Below are 19,645 nucleotides of genomic sequence, written 5' to 3'. Positions count from 1 at the left end.
TCAGATATATCCATTTACAAATGAATAATAGCTAGGTTACTCTGTGTAAGAAATATACGTATGTGTATATTCATTTAATCCTCAGCATCACCTGATGAGTTAAGCGTTTTTGTTGCCAGTATTTTATTGCCGTGGCTATCAAAGCACATAAGAGGTTAACCAGCTTGAGTGAGGTCAGAGTTGCACATTGAAGAAAATACAGGTCAGGGTATTAGTGAAAGTCTCCAGCAACATTCCCAGGGTTCATAGGTTCTATTTATTCTGCTCTGTATGCCATAGGTTATTCCTTATTTCTTAAAAGATCTTTTCCTCAGGGCTTTCATAACATCCCGTTCCTTTCTTGCAGCTTCATTATATCTTTATTGTGCAGACACGTTGACTTGAGTATGTGAAACCTAACAGTGCCTATTGTTGCACTAAAAAATGCCTTGCTATTAAAGCATGAGGCAAAAGCCTAACTTAGCTGTTTCCTGAAGTAAATCCACATTTATACGGAGAAACCCCTTAACTTCCTCTAAAACAAAAGGCATATACTCTACATAGACATATATTTGAGACATTAAAGAAACATCAATTTCCATTTAAAAAAACGTTTAACTTAGTATCCTCTTTCAAATTTCTGGTGCCTACTACAAAACTGGAAAGAACTGTAAAAAAAAATAGCTTTCGAAATATTAGTCATTTTAAGCGAGTCACGCCCTAAAAGAATTTACTTGAGAGTCAAAGCTAGTTGACCCTAACATCTCAGAAATAAAACTCCAATTTGTTCATCCATTTAACCTACCATGAGTCTGTGATTTGGCAACTTGTGGAAAACAACAACAAAAAACCCACTAAAATAGAACTGGTCACTGGAAACTCTCTTTCTGGTCTGTACTATCTAAATGCCTGTTGTCATGTCAGGCAAAAAGTAATTTGTAGAGCAGCCTTGTGGTCCACTGTATTATGTAGGAAGGACAACGTACTGGAAGAGCGAGGACTCAATAATTTCGTGTCTACTACTGAGAAACTAAATTCTGTAGAGAACATGAGACTAAACGGAGGCTCTTTGGTCAGCTCAACAGACACGTTGGAAAAATCAATGAGGAGTTTACACAAAGGTAAAACGAAGAGTTCCAAGCTCTCTCATTGCTAACCGTACACTCTCCATGACTGTTGCAAGTGGTTTTGCAGGTTATCCAAGCACTAATATTTTCTTAGCCCGAATACATTTAAAGAGAGAAGGGGCAGAGATCATTCACACTGTGAATGTTTCTCTCTGAACTTCCTGAAGTCAACTGGGCGGAGGCCCTACTGGTTCAAGCACCTGCAATTTCCGCCCTTCTCCTTCCCCTTCTTCCGGGCTCGCGTCCCGGCTCATCACCCGGCTTGTGGCCCACTCCCACCGCCAGCTGGAACCCTGGGGACTACGACGTCCCTCAAACCTTGCTTCTAGGAGATAAAAAGGTAATGATCGTCATGTGTTAAATCACTGCAGTATGAGGTCTTCACCTGAAAGCTTTATTTGGGTAGGAAAACCTAGCCTACGAGAAACGGGTCCGTGCGGTCACGCCTGACTGCCTGTCTCCGGGTCAAGGCTGACAGGACCAGCTCCAGCCCTCCGCCGGAGAAGATTGTCTTTTCCCCGCGGAACTCTGGCTTCCCTAAAGCGGCCGCGCCTCCTTCCAGGCCTCACCTCTCGCCGGCTCCGCCCGGCCCGGCCCACCTCGCCCCCACCTCGACGCCCACCCATTGTCCCATCGCGCAGTCACCGAGCGCAGATCCCGAGCTCTCGATTGGAACGCCTCCCCATCACTCAGCTACACTCAGGGGCTGGACGCCTCACTCCCGTTTCCGAGCCATAAAAGGTCTAGGGCCGCTTCCCCCGTGCCAGCAGGTAAAGCCGCGGCGGCGGGAGGGAGGCCGGGAGGGGTCGCGCGCCCCGGTCGGCCCAGCCGGGGAAGAGGAGCGGCGGGCGGGGCGGGGGGGGGGGCACCACACACACAACCCTCCCTTGCCGTGCGACCGCACCCTGCCCCCGCCCCAGGGCCCCCACCCCGCAAGTCCTGATCACAGTGCCGGAGCCGCGGAGCCACCCTTGTCATCCTGCCCGAGGACGACCCTGGGGCAGTTACCACCGCGAAGCACGGAGGGCGGGGCGGGCCGGGCCTCGGGGAGGGGTGGGGGGATGTGAAAGGTCCCGGATGTTGCTGAACGGGAGCCCCTTCCAGAGGGAGTGACTGGGACAAGCGCTGACGGGCTGAGCGAAAGCTAAGGTGGGGGTAGGGAGAGAGCGCCTTCCCGCAGGCTGAGAGGAAGAGTGGGCCGGCGGAGGCTGCAGGGAGAGGGAAAGAGAGGGCGTCGGGGACCCAAGGGGAAGGTGAGGAGTGGGGGATTTGCGTTGGGGAGGAAAAGGAAAAAAGCAGCCTCCTGCCCTAGGTGCACTCGGGACAAGCGTAGACGAGCTGGGAGCCGAGCGAGGTGGGGAGGAGTGGCGGCTGCGGGCGAGAACGCGCGCGCCTCCGCTCGCCCTCCAGCGCGGGCGGGCAGGACGAACGCTGGGGAGCGGCGGTTGCGCGGGGCCCGGATCGCTGTGGGCACCAATCAACGGTTGCCATAGCAGCGTTTGACGTCATCGTGCGTGTGGTGCCCCTGCTGCCGGGGCTGGTGATTGGAGGAAACCCCGTGTCTGCGGAGCCGCTGTAGCCTGTGAGCAGCGAGATCCAGGGACAGAGTCTCAGCCTCGCCGTTGCTGCCGCCGCCGCCCAGAGACTGCTGAGCCCCTGTCCGTCCGCCGCCACCACCCACTTCGGACACAGGTGAGGAACCCGGCCGCCGCCGCGCCTCGCTTCCTGTCACAGGCCAGCCTTCCGAACGCGTGGGAGCCGTCCTCGTTCCGTCCCCTCATACCCACTCGCCCCGCGGTGGCGGCGCCGGGCTGAGGCGGAGTCTCCTCAGCGGACACGGGCGGCGGCTCGTCTTCCGCTGGGCTCGGGCGGGAGGCTAGCGGCCGCCTTCGGCTCCTTGCTTCCGCATCGACGCCCCGGCGCCGATCGGTGCTCATTCCCCCGTCCTGCCCCCGGGGGTGGGGAGGGCGCCCACACGCGAGATCCCCGGGGATCCCCCTGTCGCCGGCTCCCGAAGGTGGACGAGGCATGGCCGGGGCGCCGCCGGCCGCGATCCGTCCCCACCCTTGTCTCTGCGGGCTTCCACCCCCTCCCTCGCCGCCCTTCTCGCTTCCGCCCGAGATAATGACTCGGCTGCGGCGGCGGCGGGCATCGCAGTGGCGCAGGTGAGGCCGCCCCCTCCTCTCTTCCTCGGCCGCCCCCTCCTTCCCCTCCCCCTCGCGCAGCCTCCGCGCTGGGCGCTGCGGCTGCTGGACCCGGCCCTCCCCCACCCCGGGAGGCGGCGGCGCGGCGGGGAGGGGCCGGGGGCCTCGGGGACCCAGGCGCGAGGGAAAGGCCTGGCCGAGAGCGGGTTGGAGCCCAGGCCCGGCGCGGCGGCGCCCGCCAGGTAGACCGGGGCGAGGCCGCGCGTCGGCGCGAGGGGAGCCCACTGCGGGGTGAGGTTTTGGGGTGGGGTTCGCCTGGGACCTAGAGCTGAATTTCCTGGGCTCTGCGGTGGGAGGAAGGACTTGAATTTTCCTGGCGGGGGTGGGGGATGGGTCTGACTTTTTTTGCTCCTTGTGAACGGGCGGGGGAGGTGTGGATGGGGGCTGCAAGTCCAGGTGGGGGTAGAGCGGGGTGGGGAGCCCGCGGTCGGCTCCCGTGCGTGATGGACTAGAACTGGAGGGTCCCTGCGCTCGGTTTAGGGACGCATATCCTGCTTTGGTGGCGGGTGAGCCTGAGCATAGCCGCTGGTGGCCCCCTCGGCTGGGTGTGGCTCTCGTCCCCTCCCCCACCTGCAGCTGTCGGTCCCTTAGAGACGCCGTACACGGGCACCGGCGCTGATCGGTGGCGGGGAAGGCGCTGGGTGGGAGAGCGGGGTGTGTCCGCGGCGGGGCTGGTAGTGGTTCCGCTTCTGCGGGCTGCTGTGGCGTCTCTGCCCCGGGGTCGGGCGGCTTCGCTCCCCCCCCCCCCACGGCTTGGGCGGGGGCGCCGGCTGCTCCTCCCTCTGGCTCCGGTCGGGGGGAGGAATTAACACTCTGCAGTAGGTTGGGCTCCCTGACACAGATCCGCCATGACAAAGGAGGAGAGTCGGGGACTTGAGCCGAGGCTCCGACTTGGGCGGAGCCTGGAGGGGGGTGGTTGCGGATACGCGGACCGGAGGATTTGCACTTTAAAGTCCGGGTCTGCCTGTTTTCGTTTCACCGTACCCGACGTCTCAAGTCAGGTAAGGGTTAAATGGGTGCGGTGAGTCCTGCCCGCAGTGTAGAGGCGAGGCCTTGGAGCACTCGTTACTGTGTGAGAAACCTTATCCACTTCCTCTTGTACCGAAGTGATTGGGGAGAGAATCCTTTGTACTGGCCTAAATGATTTTTCGTTAAAAGCAGAATTAACCAGAGAGCGTTTCTGAGATTCTAAGGGAAAAATTAGTAATTTAGAGACCTGAGGAAAATAATGCTGTCATAAATGTTAGTTTACGTATTGAGCCAGTACCTTGCATCCAAAGTGGCTAATTATTTGTTTAAAATGTGGGGACCTGTTCTCTCATTTGGTTAAAAAGTATTGTGGGATTTCCCTGGAAAGGTAAAAGATGATTACGGGAGTCAGTTCCCAAGGCGGACTCCTCCGTTCACCTTCTAATTTAAAAGTGCACTTCATTCAGGGTGTGTATTTTCCTCTAAAGTCATTTATTCTGTGGTGTCACTGTGGATTAGTATCTTTGTGCTGTTTGGCAACTTGGAAAAGGGTATCTTTCCAGAAAAATGTAGCTGAGGTAAATTGAAAAGGTCCAGGAAACTAAAATGCAAGAGAAAGAGAATTAGATGGGTAGTCATGGTGAAGGACAGCTTGAGTGATAACATCCAATTACATTATGACGGCTAGAAGCAAAATGCAGCACTTCTGCATTTCAGCTGGAGCGATGACATTGGAAACACTTGTAAATTAAGTACTTCCATTGTGATATATTCTAGTACTCACAAAAAGAGTTGAAATGCCATGACTTGTGGATATTTTTAAAGCATGTGGACATATAACAAGATAAAGAGTTGAGGCATTAGGGTCAGATATTGATCCTTTGTGGTGGATTTATACTCAAAATATCTGAAAACAAACAGTTTGGTCATTCCTCCCCCAAATTGTTATGCTATTATTGGCTGGCAAATGTTGCAGAGATCTAGTAGGTTTGGGTAGGGGTAACACTAAAACTAAAATGTAATCACTCTTGACAAGAGTATTATTAAAGTAAAAAGACATGAGTTACATTAAACTGATATGAATTGTGATTCTGGAAATACGATAGAAATCCAGATGTTATCTGTAAACAATGCTTTTACTAAAAGAAGAAAAGCTGCTTAATTTTGGATCACTGAGTGGTATTGGAAATGAGTTGAGATTTTGGTCAGGTAAGATTAGGGGTAGTTTTTGAGGCAGCTTTTGGAAGTAATTTTGACCTTATGTGAAATTTGGATCTTCTGAAGAAATTTTAGTTTTGCTACACTGATGTGTTAATGGCTGTAAGTTTACCTCTGATGCTGAGTATGCTAAATTTTTTTTCCTTTTCCGACTGTCCTTTTGTGAGGCTGCATTTTAATTCCTCATGTGAACAGTCTTCCACAGGCAGTTAGGTTTCAGGTTTAAAAAACTCAATTTACCACAGGTATAATTTTGAGTCTGTTTATTCTGATGGGAAAAATTTTAAATACTCCTTTTTTCCCCCCTGCAGAACATCCAGTCATGGATAAAAATGAGCTGGTTCAGAAGGCCAAACTGGCCGAGCAGGCTGAGCGATATGATGACATGGCAGCCTGCATGAAGTCTGTAACTGAGCAAGGAGCTGAATTATCCAATGAGGAGAGGAATCTTCTCTCAGTTGCTTATAAAAATGTTGTAGGAGCCCGTAGGTCATCTTGGAGGGTCGTCTCAAGTATTGAACAAAAGACGGAAGGTGCTGAGAAAAAACAGCAGATGGCTCGAGAATACAGAGAGAAAATTGAGACGGAGCTAAGAGATATCTGCAATGATGTACTGGTGAGAATCAATTCAGTCTGGCTTCATTATACTGTAGGGTCCCTATGAGTATCAGTTACATTACTCTTAACTTTTTCTTTGGTTTTTCTTTTCCTTCTAAACATTGTGTGTTCCAAATTTAAAAGTCTTCATGGTGTCATGACTAAAAAGATGTTAAGACAATTATAGATACGTGTATGTAAAATAATTGCAACAATGATTATGAAACAGTTCAGTTTTGTTAAAAATAACAGACTTTAGTATTGTATTTTATATTAATTGAAAAGATAAACTAATAGTGTTACTGTTTTACTTATGGTTAGAATATTTGTAGTAGCTCTATAGCTGGTTATCTTAAATGTACATCTATGGATAAAGGAATTTTACATACTTTATGTAAGAGAGATGTAATAGGATACTCATTGTAGAAATAGTACTCTTCTCAGGATTAGCCGCTATAATGTTAATGTAATGAGTCAGCCATGCAGAAAACTCTGGCGTCACAACTATGAAACCTCTTCCTGCATTGAATTCTTGAAGGTAAATTTTGAACACTCACAACCATGATGAAAGGTTATGAACAACTCAAGCTTGATTTTCCAGTTTGAATCGAGTATTTTAAATATTCAGTACTTACTATGTTGAAGCACTGCGCTTAAAAGAATTAAACTACATTTTGGTTAATTTTAATCTGTCATATAAAGTAGGGCTTTTTGATCAAGAATAGTTTAAATTTGAGGATAAACTAGGAGAAAATCCAACCAAGCTGGCAGTTTTTGGAATAATATTTAGAGTGGTTTTACTAAATGGTTACACTTAACCAGTATGGCAGGTCTCTGATATACAAAGAGGGGCAGCATCTCGATTTTTCTGGACAGATTACTGAATCTGGGACTCAGTATGGAAATCCAGATGTGTTACTTACTATATGAACCTTCTTTATGGAAGAAGTACTATAATGAGTAACAGGATAATGTCTGATGTGGTTGTAGGTTGGGGGTTTTTGTTAAAGTTGTGATGATACTGTGATTTCTTTACATTTGTATTTACTAATGGAATAGCATCAGTTCCTAAACTGTAATTTTCTCAAATGATATTTACTTGACACTGTCTTTTTAAAGAATAGTGATTTTTTAAACATGGTTATTTGGGTTCACAATCACAAACTCAATGAGGCATCTGTCTTGGGGCATTTTTTTGTTCTTTGCTTATTGAAACTTTTAGAATGATAGCTATTATTTGTATCTAAGTTGAAAAAAGGAATATCTTGCTTTTATTGAGGCCAAGTGACAAATGCCTATTTTGTGATTTTGCTAAGGTAATAAGAATATTTAAATTTTGAAAATGTGATTTTTTTCTATAATAAATAATGTATTGGATTTTTTTTTTCCTGCTCACCTTACTAATACCTGTGTATATGTAATTCAGTTTTGTTCAGTCTGGTGTGTTTTCCCCAGTTATTAGACCTGATCAGAAATTTTTTATTTTGGCTTCAAAGGGTGTGTTACACGTTAACATTTCCCTTAAGGCGAAAGCCAATTTTAGGAATGAAAAGGAATGTAACATTTACCTTTTACTAACACGCTTATTTGCAATACTAGGTAGGTATGTGCATGTTTTCCATATACAAAGTATAAAAGTTCCTGTCATTGTGAGTCTTTTCCAAGGAAAAGACTTGTAGCAGGTTTGTTTTTGTGTGTGTGTGTGTGTGTGTTTGTTTGAGACTGAGTTTTGCTCTTGTCACCCAGGCTGGAGTGCAATGGCACCATCTCAGCTCACTGCAACCTCTGCCTCCCCTGTTCAAGCAATTCTTCTGCCTTGACCTCTCGAGTAGCTGGGATTACTGGGCGTGCACCACCACGCCCAGCTAATTTTTGTACTTTTAGTAAAGATGGGGTTTCACCTTGTTGGCCAGGCTGGTGACCAGGTCAGGTCTAACTCTTGACCTCAGGTGATCCACTCACCTTGGCCTCCGAAAGTGCTGGGATTACAGGAGTGAGCCACCACGTCCAGCCCAACTTATAGCAGTTTTGACTATGCTTCCCTTTAGTTTCCTTATCAAGAAAATCTTTTGACATAGAACCAGTAGATGAGGATAACAAGATAATCTCTTAATATAAATAGCTTTTTCTTGTTATGATTATTAAGGAGGTTCATTCTGGTCCCTACCCACATTGTTACCCTCCAGAATAGCACTGGCTTCTCAAAAAGTCTAAATGGTATTTACATTTGAAAGTTTGGATAAATGAGAGTTTAATTCTTTACAAATGGCTTTGAAGAGAATTCTAAACAAGCTTTTGCTTCCAGCTTTGGTCTTTTCAAGAGTAAGACTTAGTGATCTTTGCATACTCAACGTGTAGTAGATGCTAAAATATTTGTTAAACAAGCAAAAAGGCTTCTTTTGAGAAAGAGGTTAGAATTAGGTCAGCAGCACTGCAAAATTTCCCTAGCTTTTTCTTTTTCTGCTTGGGAAAATTTGATATTTACAGATAATAGGCTTCTTTTTCCTACCATCTTTTTCAAATAGGTCACATCGACTCTGGAAACATGTTGCATAAAATTCCTTCTCCCTTTTCTGTGAAATGGAAGAATAAAATGTAGCAGAACTGATATTTCTACTAGAGAAAGTTTTTGAATCATTATTACTTAATGATTAGTAAAAATATTTTAAATTATATTTTTAAGATCTCACATGATAAATCAATTATAATTTTTTATTACTCCAGCCTTTTCTGGGCTTTGATATATATATTTTTTAATTTGAGAAAAATAAGCAGGTAATCTTTTTGCAGAATTAATGGTATTGGCTTGTGGCATTAGTGATAACCAGATTTTTTATATTGAGCACCTATTTTATAATAGCTGTGAGAATAAACTTTCTTCCTACAAAAAGCAGCTAATCTCCAAAGTTCTGAGTTTTTCTGAAGAGCTCTTCAGTAACCCATTCTGGTTACATGTATTTATCAATTGTTTAACCATTTAATAAGGAACCAGAGCTTGGACCATGTTGCATATTGCAAGAGTTAATAGAGCGTTACCGTGGGAAGTGGTCACTTGGCATGTTATTCACAATGTGGACTTTTCATTATGTAAAAGAACTTGGGGCTCTTCTCTTCCATGTGTTAATTTGAAACTGCAATATGTGAACTAGTGCAATCTGCCTTTCCTGCCAGATGCTTAGACAAAAGCTCTCTTGGTAGTTGGGGAGGGACTCAACACTAGTACCTCTTTAAACCTGAAAGATGGCACCCATAAATTGCGTAGTTTTTATCTTGCACATGATGAAATGAATACCAAGGAAATACAGCCTAGGAAGCCTGTTTCAAACTCAAAAGAAGTATGTCGAGGTGAATAATAGAGCTCAAGATACTGAGTCAAACTAGTTTTACCATTTAATAGATTCATGGCCTGAGGAAATCACTCAGTCCCTCTGAGAAAACTAAGCTCAATTAAATAGGAAAAATACTCATCCCACAGGGTTGTGGGGAATGAGAGTCAGGTAAAGCACCTTGACTACCTTCTGTGTCCTGTTTATCTTAGCTTTTCAGTTCTATTTAAAAGTGTGAGCCTGCCTATAATAGTGCAGCGGTCTCTTAACTTACAGTCCGTGAATGGAATTTAGAAGATTGAAGAAGCCTTTAAAATTGTGTATTTTTCTGGGGCAGAAGGTACATGCCAACAACCATCAGATTTTCAAGTATTTCATTTTAAAATTTAAAATCCACTGCTGTAGGCAGAGAATGACTTTATAGGAGGTCTACAAGAGGAAGCAGTGTAAAATTGTGTGTCTAACATTTGTAACAGTTGGCAACTGCAGTTAAGTAATCTTAATAGTGATTCTGTTAATTTGACTGAGTTCTATTTTATTGCTGCTCTATATTTTTATTTGCTCAGGGCAATTTTAAGTTGTGGTTATGGGGCACTGATTTTTATCTCCAGCCCACAGAACTACCATTAAACAGAAATAAGATAAGAAAGCAAGCAGCTTTGGGTCCCTTTTAGTCTGAATGTGTTATTACGTGCCTTGGGCTTTAAAAACTGCTATGTAGAGTTAGTTTTTAAGATGAAAATCACTAGACAGCTCATTGGAATAAGGGCTTCTCCAAAGAACTCTGTAGGGTTATATCTATTGTTACTATTTTATTTTATTAAGATATACTGTATATTTACATGTCTTCATGGTTTTGGTATGTTTCAAAGTATAAATAATTCAAGTTCTGTGGTCCCAGGAAGGAAAAAATTGGACAGTGTCTTTTTTTTCTTTTTTTCTTTTTTTTTTTTTGAGACGGAGTCTCGCTCTGTCGCCCAGGCTGGAGTGCAATGGAATGATCTCGGCTCACTGCAAGCTCTGCCTCCCGGGCTCACACCATTCTCCTGCCTCAGCCTCCCAAGTAGCTGGGACTACAGGTGCCCGCCACCATGCCTGGCTAATTTTACTGTATTTTTAGTAGAGATGGGGTTTCACCATGTTAGCCAAGGTGGTCTCAGTCTCCTGACCTCGTGATCCACCTGCCTCAGCCTCCCAAAGTGCTGGGATTACAGGTGTGAGCCACCACGCCCGGCCTGGACAGTGTCTTTGGTAATAAAGTTCAGTTTTTTTTAATGTAAAGTGCCACACCCAATAACATATTTTGTACAAATACAAAAAGTCTGAGGTATATGAAGTGGAAATGATGAAAATAAAGGCAAGGGAATGGAAAGGTAGAGGCCTTTGCTGTTTGATGGGAAGAGAAACTAGCTGCCTTTATAATACTAAATTAAATGTCATCGGACTTTTGGATTAATTTCTCAAATTTTTGATTCCAAAATAAGTTACTCTTGGCATATTTATATTGAAGTGCGTGTGTGTGAGAGAGAGAATTTTTAAGTCAAAATGACGGGTGTTCTGATATCAAGTAAGTTTTAAAAGTTAGCGTATAGTTTATTGAAATTCTAATACGTTTCTTAGAGTTTTTTGTAGAATTCCTGGTTCCCTATTGTGATTTCATCCTAGTTCCCATAGCTTTTGCTTTACTCTTGACAGTTCTACATAGAGAATAAACACTGCTCAGGGTTTTAGGGGACTTAGAAGTGCTGTCAGTTTCAGTATACTCAAAGCCAGCGTTCCTCTTCCTTTTGAAACTGCCTGTCCTTTATAACTACCCAATTTTAGCATGTTTTCTAGACTTAATCACATGACATGTTGGACTCAACTTTGACTTAATTTTCAGATTACAAGCTGTTGATGTTTCCCATATCGTTGGTTCCCTATCTTTTACATTCATGCTGAATTGTATAGTTCCCAGGATTATACTCGGAAAAGTGCACATTGGCAAATAGGAAAATGATACTGTAAGGATAAACTTGATGTGCTTTTAATGGACAAAAGCTAAATTATAAAGGTCTTTTTACTGCTGCTTGTGGTCATTCACTTAGACTTGTTACTCTTATTTTTCCTTTTTCAGTTCTATGTTGCATGTATTTCTTATTCTAATCTTTCTAAAACGCTGATTTCATTCCATCTATTTGCTTGATCCTTGCCAGAATTCCCTGCAAGAGGCTTTTAGCTTTTGTTTGGTAGTCTCACTATCACTGATAAAAACCATTGCTAATTACCATCTTTATGGCCTGAGGGTTTCTGCTTCATTACTCGATTTAGGACTTATTTTAATCTTGATTATCTGTCTTTCAGCATCAGAAGATTGGCTCTGTTCTTTTCTCCTTGAAAACATTTGTGTATTTGTAAAGTACACTGAAGGAATATATGCTTTGATATTTAGATGGCACAAATTTAAATTTTGGTGTGGGAAGAACAGTGTGCTTGGCCACCATATCAGCAGTTCTCTCTTTTTTATTATGCGTATTTCTATGTAACCGATCATTCACTTGTTCTCTAGTCAGTAATTCCCTGTAATTATGAGAAGCTTGTATCTGTGAAAATTACTGTGCAATAGCAGTTGTCATTGATTTAGTTTTGTTTTCTGGTAAGGTATAATGTGATAGAAGTAGTAGTGTAGTGTAGGATAGAGTTTTACATATTGGCAGATTTCACTAGTTTTTTTTCTATTGCCATTCAGACACCAAAGCCGTGTGGATGAATATAGCTGACTTGATATCAGTAAGATCATTTTGTGTGACACCTGCCCTTTTGTTTACATTGGATAGGTTATTAAAAAGTTTCAGCATGTAAGCTCTTGCCGATTTCTTTTGACAGGATTTGTTGTGAACCTTCCTTTCTCCCCCAAATAAAAATGTGCTTACAGTGGTAACAACAGGTAAAAGAATATAAGGATAGTTTCAGCCAAGTATTAATCTATAAAGTTAAGCGGACCAACGTAAGATTTGCTTAATGGGTTGACCTGTATGCATGTGTTGAATTTTAAAATCTAAGAAAGATTATTGCATTAAATTTGCAGGGACTGCCCAGTTTTTGTTGTATTAGTATTTTATTTGAATCGTTTAATGAGTTGGGAAATTAGAGATGTTTTTTGTTTCTTGTCGTTTTTTGTTTGTTTTTTTCTGAGACGGCAGTCTCACCTGGTCTCCCAGGCTGGAGTGCAGTGGCATGATCTTGCCTCACTGCAGCCTCCACCTTCCGGGTTCAAGCGATTCTGCCTCCTCAGCCTCCTAGGTAGCTGGGACTACAGGCGCCCACCACCATGCCCGGCTAATTTTTGTATTTTTAGTAGAGATGAGGTTTCGCCATGTTGGCTGGGCTGGTCTTGGACTCCTGACCTCAGGTGATCCACCCACCTCGGCCTCCCAAAGTGCTGGGATTACAGGCGTGAGCCACCATACCCGGCCTAGAAATGTTTTTTAGTGGTAGTTAATTTCTAACTTGCAACAATTTTGGGGATCTAGAGTTTTTAAAAATTAGCATTATACCAAGGAACCCAGTGGTATGTGGAATGTTTCTCATCTCAGTGATAAATTACAAATGCTTTTCTGAGAAAGACCTATTTGTTGATCGAAGACTTATGAACACTCAGCTTATAATTTTTTTGCTCCTTAAACGTAATAAACATTGTCCAGTTTAGAATGACATACTTGGGCCACATTCAACCAAGAGACACTTGATGAAAATATTATGCAAAATACTTACTTAAATGTGATTCTGTGGAATTGACAGTTGAAGGTAGTATTATATAGGCAAGCTGTAGTTCTTGCCTAGAACAGGCAAGTTCTCAATTCAACAATTTGATGAGTCTTTTAGCATTGTGTTTGGAAGATGTTTGGAAATAAAACTCAAGCAATCTGCTTTTTGTAAGAGTAACGACTTTTCCTTCCCAGTTGCCCTTTGATTGTTGCCATCTAGTGGAGGACTATCATCAGGCTCTTTTTCTTTAATTGGAGCAGAGATAAAACTTTAAGCATATCCCTGTGTGACATTCCTAAAAATAAAGGATACTAAAGTGTATACTACCTTACTTTAAGAGAGGTAGTAAAACTTAGCATGAGCCATGCAGACTTTGAATTTCTGATTCATTGTGTGATTTGCGGCAAGTTTTACCGCATTTCTCTGTGACTCTGTTTCCACATCTTCAAAATGGGAATAATACTATCTACCTCTAGGATGTTTTGGGGAAATTGTTGAATTAACACACCCCTGTGGTGGTGTTAAATAGCAAATATACTGCTTTACCTTTTGTACCTCTGTGATACCACTTTATTGTGGTTTGATTTACAAATTTTGGATTAAATTTAAGAGAACTTTAGAAAGCTGAAATTTTTAATTTAATATTTGACAAGTTGCTATTTTGTAATAGCCCTGTGCGATTACAAAAATAAATGTAAAAGCCCCTGCTATTCAGTCTGGAGAGGGAAATAGACATGCACAAATAATATAAATCAAAGAGGGAAAAGTATTGCAAATTCATTGAACATAGAAAAGCTGGTCTTTAGCCTTTTTTGAAAAGGGGCTGATAAAATATAGTCCCCCTATGTAGTTTATCCATAATACATAGTGTGCACGTACAAGCTAAAAAGCCCTATGAAAAATGGGATGTTTTAACTACCACCACCACCACCAACAAAAAGCATTGTGGGGGAAATACTGGTAAATTGGGCCTTGGTTTGTGAGAAACTTCAGCGCAGGCCCATATTCTAGGGGAGGGGAGAAGAGGAAAGCCTTCAGTGAGAGTGTCAATAATTTTTAAGTTTATACTTAACTACTCATTAAGTTCTTTTTGATATAAGTTCTTTTTGATACTTGTTAGTATTTTACTTTTTTTTTTTTTCGAGACGGAGTCTCGCTCTGTCCCCCAGGCTGGAGTGCAGTGGTGCAATCTTGGCTCACTGCAAGCTCCGCCTCCCAGGTTCATGCCATTCTCCTGTCTCAGCCTCCCTAGTAGCTGGGACTACAGGTGGCCGCCACCACGCCCGGCTAATTTTTTGGTGTTTTTTAGTAGAGACAGGGTTTCACCGTGTTAGCCAGGTTGGTCTCGATCTCTAACCTCGTGATCCGCCTGCCTCGGCCTCCCAAAGTGCTGAGATTACAGGCATGAGCCTCTGCACCCAGCCTAATATTTCACTTTTAATCTTTAGGAACAACATTTCAAAATTTGTTTTCAGATGTTTCTTTTTTTTTTTCGAGATGGAGTTTCACTCTTGTTGCCCAGGCTGGAATGCAATGGCGTGATCTTGGCTCACCACATCCACCGTCTCCTGGGTTCAAGTGATTCCCCTGCCTCAGCCTCCCAAGTAGCTGAGATTACAGGCATGCACCACCATGCCCAGCTAATTTTTGTATTTTTAGTAGAGACGGGGTTTCTCCATGTTGGTAAGGCTGGTCTTGAACTGCTGACCTCAGATGATCCACCCGCCTCGGCCTCTCAAAGTGGGATTACAGGTGTGAGCCACCGCGCCCAGCCTTAGATGTTCTTAAAACACTGATTCCTTCTAGGATTATTTTGCTAGCATTCATGATTTGGAGGGAGACAATTCTCTGAACCCGATTTAATTTGGCAGTTTTTATTCTTGCTTCCTGCTAGCCCTTTCACCCAGTTGATTTAAAAAAAGTTGTAGAACAGAACAGACCGGGCTTTCTATCAGCATTGTTTAGTATAGGTATCTTTTGTTTTGGGGTAAATATCAGGGAGCAGCTACTCTTTTAACAGGAATTATATTTAATAATAAAGTTTTAGGCTGGCTTTAACAGTTCTTGAACATCAGGGATAATATACTTTTGCTTTGCCAGATTTCTTGTTGATTAAAAGTGCAGATTTGCCATCGGTTAATGGAAAATGCGTTAAGTGATTGGGCACAAGCCTGCTTATAGATGACCTTATTTATAGAACATATGTTCACAGCTTAAAATCTTATTCTGTTAGGCCACATTGCATAGAAAGGTAAGAATTTAAATTCAAAATGTCTAAAAGACTTAATAAATTAGTTCTTGACACCTCCTAATCATTAGCATTTCTGGTGGAGCACTTTTCTAATTGGTTGGTTGAAAGCAAGTGAGGAAATTGCAAATCAAAGAATGGAAGCCACTCCGGCCACAAGGGGGAGTAAGAGATTAATTTCCAAATCTATGGGCCCCTAATGTGTGACACATTACGGGCTTCTTGCATGATTTCTTTTTAAAATTTCAAGAGATCTAGGAATTATACAAGGCCCAGTGGCTCTACAGAATAAAAATTATAGGAAAATTATCTCTGCACAAGAGAATTGTACAAGACCAGAAATTTGAACTACACTATGCTGAAGAGTTGGAATTAAATTTCCTGTTAATGAGGATGTTATTAAAATGACATTTGTGGGGTATTTTTGTGAGTTTTTAAATTGAATAATATAAAGTGGGAGTTTTATATAATTTATAGATTTGTAGAAATATGTTTAAATATACAAAAATTTCATTGAGTCATTGAATTTTAGGGTTGAAGGGACATCTGATCTAGCCTTTTTATCAAGACACTGCAGCTCAGGGGTTCAGCTATTTACATGAGGTCATACAGTAAGCATTCATATTTGTAGTCCCTTAATGTAGTATCACCTTATTGTAGATTGAAACATGACATTTAATCTGCTATCAAGATACTTGGTTTGTAGGGGGGGATGAGGAGTTGTCAGAATAACAAAATAAATGGCTTTAATTTCATTAAAAACAGTGGGGTTTTTTTTGTTGTTTGAGATGGAGTTTGACTTGTTGGCCAGGCTGGAGTACAATGGCACGATCTTGGCACACCGCAACCTCTGCCTCCTGGGTTCAAGTGATTCTCCTGCCTCAGCTTCCTGGATAGCGGGGATTACAGGCATGCGCCACCACGCCCAGCTAATTCTGTGTTTTTAGTAGAGACGGGGTTTCTCCATGTTGGTCAAGCTGGTCTCGAACTCCTGACCTCAGGTCATCCGCCCGCCTTGGCCTCCCAAAGTGCTGGGATTACTGGCATGAGTCACTGCACCCAGCCGATTTTTGTTTTAGACTATATTTAGGGTGGTGTACTTACTGAGAATCACTTTTGAGGGCTCTTGTGCCTCAGTTACTTGCTACCTCAACCTTTTAACTTCTGGTGTGTGTATGCTTTGTATAAAAGCAGGCATGTCTGTGTCCTAATGTCTCTCTCTTCGTTTTTTGTCTTGGAAGAGAGCCATGACAGTACAATCTAAAACAGAAAAATGGGTTATGGAGGCTTGGTCTTTCTCTCACATATTTGGTGAAGTCATGTCAAAGTTAGCCCAGCTGTGTTCCCAAATTTGAATTCATAAATGTCTCATTAGAGGTTGATTGTTTTGCTTTGATATTCTGGGGGGATTTGCTATTTGCTAATGACACTTAATGTCTAATTATCTTTGTGCGAATTAAATTTAATACTAGGACCAGTTGGTGAAAATACTCTTTTAAGACAAGATGAGAACTTTCTCTCCACCCCACATATTTTTCTTTACAAATGTATCATTGTTTTTGTACCATTTCTGTCTTAAATACAAAAGTAGTATCAGCCACATAAGGAAATTTGAAAAAAAAAAAAAAAAAAAAAGAGCTTAAAAAGGGCATGAAAAAGGGTATCTTTCAGAAATAAAGACAATTAAAAGGGACTTCTTTAAAATGTGTTAACTTCTCATTGTGAAATAATTTCAGATTTAGAAAGAGGTTGGAAAAATATGAAGAGTTTTTCATATATTTTGCCAGATTGTCGAAATGTTAATAACTACAGTATAATTATTAAAATCAGGAAAATGATTAAAATAAATGATAAACTATTATGTAACCTATAATCTTAATTGAATTTAGCAAATTGTTTTACTGTAATTTCCTATTTCTGCTCCAGAATTCCATCCAGAATTACACTTTGCATTTTGCTTACATGTCTCCTTACTCTCCTTTAATGTGGATCAGTCTTTTTTTGGTCTTTGCTTCTAATGATTTTGGCACTTTTTTCAAGAGTACTGGCTGGTTATTTTGTAGAATGTCTCTCAGTTTCGATTTGTCTGGTGATACTTTTTGTTTGTTTGTTTGTTTTGAGATGGAGTCTCACTCTGTCCCCCAGGCTGGACTTTAGTGGCACGCTATCCTGGCTCACTTTGCAACCTCCGCCTCCCAGGTTCAAGCGATTCACCTGCCTCAGCCTCCCCAGTAGCTGGAATTACAGGCGCCCGCCACCACGCCTGGCTAATTTTTGTATTTTTAGGAGAAGTGGGGTTTCACCATGTTGGCCAGGCTGATCTCAAACTCCTGACATCAAGTGATCTGGCTGCCTTAGCCTCCCAAGGAGTGAGCCACCGTGCCCGGCCTGTCTGGTGATTCTTCATGATTAATTAAATTTAGGTTGCAAGTTTTTGGTGAGAATTCCTGGAAGTGATGCGGTGTCCTCCTCAGTGCATTATATTAGGAGGCACGTGGTGTTGTCCTGTTACTTAACCAATTATATTTAGATAGTGCATTGTGCTGTTAGGACTTCTGAAAACACACCCCATGGTGCAAAATACCCATTGAATCTTTTTTTAAGGTATATGCCTTAAGATTATGATTACTTTGTCAAAGGTTACAAACTAAATTATTTTGCCAAAGTGCTTTTTAAATAAGCTGTGTTTATGCTGAATAGGTTGCTTCTTCAAAGGGGAAAATACGATCCCAGCTCTGTAACTTGTAATTTTTTTTTCGAATTTATTTTCATTAGTTGGCTTCTTGTGTTCTAGTTGGCAAGCCCAAATCTCAGCACATAGCACGGTGGTTTGAGTGTATAGTGGCAGGGTGGCTATTCCTCAGGGCTGAGGTAAATGTACAAATACTTAATGATTGAGTTCTTGTTCATAATTTTGGGGTTTGGTCTAAGGACCCTTAGTCTATAAATTCTCTGATTCCTTTTTAAGAAAAAAAGTGATCTTGAATTTAAAGAAATGTAAGGAATAGTGGTGGGGTGGGAAATTGATTATGTTAGAGATTTCCTGGCATTGGAAGGGAGATTTTGAAATTAATGCTGTAGTGAAACACAAGAAGATTAAGGTGAGGAGGAGGCTGGTCATAGTTTTGTATTTGAAATGTGTGTCTTGCCTCTTAGTTAGCAGAATTAGTACCATAATCTAGGACCCTTGACTTTTTAACAAGTTGACTCTGCCTTGCAACCTCACACTCTCTTCCAGTTCTCTCTGCAGGATTTTTCTTAGGTTCTTCTTTGTTCATTACATAGAAACCTGGAGTTTATCCATATTAGGAGGTGCTTAGCCTGCCCCTTTACTGCTGTTTCTGAATATATGTGTTTAGTTCAGCACTCACTTGTTATTTTAAATGAGCAATTTCTTAGGTTTTCAGAGAAGTAGAACATTGTTTTGTCTCTTACAGCAGAATATTCATTATCGAATGTAGTGTCAACCTCAGTTTCTATCAGGTTTTGTCTTAACTAGGAATTTGGTAAGGTAATACACTCTTGATGATGAAGACTTTCTGAAAAATAGTTTTTAGGATGTTGAGCTATTAAAATATCCTCCAAGATAGTTTTAAAATGTTTAAATGAAGCTATTAAAGTTAGGCGTATATTATTCAGTCAGGGAATTTAATATTTTTGAGTGCTTAAAATGTGTAGAACGTGTCTTTAATAGAGCCTATAAGTGGGTTGAGTATATATGCGTATGAAAAGTTAAAGGTGCAAAACCATAATTGTTTTATTTGAGATGGAGTCTCACTCATTGGAGTGCAGTGGCACAATCTCGGCTCACTGCAACCTCTGCCTCCCGGGTTCATTCAAGCAATTCTGCCTCAGCCTCCCAAGTAGCTGGGATTACAGTCGTGTGCCACCACATCCAACTTTTTTTTTTTTTTCCAGTGGAGACGGGGTGTCACCCAGGCTGGTAATCTTTATTTTAAATTGTACTTGTTCCATATAAGAATTTAGGTGTTAAAAGCATAGCATGTAGAGGGAAAAAATAAAGCTGCTGTAACCTCATCCTGCCTTCTTGGAGGTAATCTCTGTTAGTCCTTTGTGTATCCTGGGAATTTATGTGCAAAGTAAACAATTCTGTCCTTGAAGAATAAGGATCATATACTTAGTTTTGTAAATTGTACCCCCACATACACTTTGATGTATATCTTATGCTTCATATTGACGGGTACCTCCTTACTCTTTTTTTTTTTTTGG

At 42.2% G+C, this 19,645-nt stretch overlaps 1 protein-coding gene across 4 annotated transcripts in view; it reads left to right on the top strand.

Moving 5' to 3' along the window:
• Window positions 1-1,355: 1,355 nt before the first annotated feature.
• Window positions 1,356-19,645, top strand: part of YWHAZ (tyrosine 3-monooxygenase/tryptophan 5-monooxygenase activation protein zeta) — a 32,742-nt gene continuing 14,452 nt past the window's right edge. Inside the window, exons 1-2 of one of the 4 annotated variants that reach the window (XM_032760140.2) lie at window positions 1,356-1,446; window positions 5,809-6,113. In XM_032760140.2, the coding sequence (XP_032616031.1) occupies window positions 5,820-6,113 (294 nt within the window). In that variant the 5' untranslated portion in view covers window positions 1,356-1,446; window positions 5,809-5,819. Of the gene's footprint in view, window positions 1,447-2,649; window positions 2,799-3,248; window positions 3,272-4,158; window positions 4,312-5,808; window positions 6,114-19,645 lie in introns of those variants that run through there. The other 3 variants (XM_032760138.2, XM_032760142.2, XM_032760141.2) reach the window with 3 other exon arrangements.

The sequence above is a fragment of the Hylobates moloch genome, unplaced genomic scaffold, assembly GCF_009828535.3.
Source record: "Hylobates moloch isolate HMO894 unplaced genomic scaffold, HMol_V3 SCAFFOLD_9, whole genome shotgun sequence".
Taxonomy (NCBI): domain Eukaryota; kingdom Metazoa; phylum Chordata; class Mammalia; order Primates; family Hylobatidae; genus Hylobates; species Hylobates moloch.
Note: the sequence above shows the minus strand (reverse complement) of the source record. Positions and strands in the feature narration are given on the sequence as shown.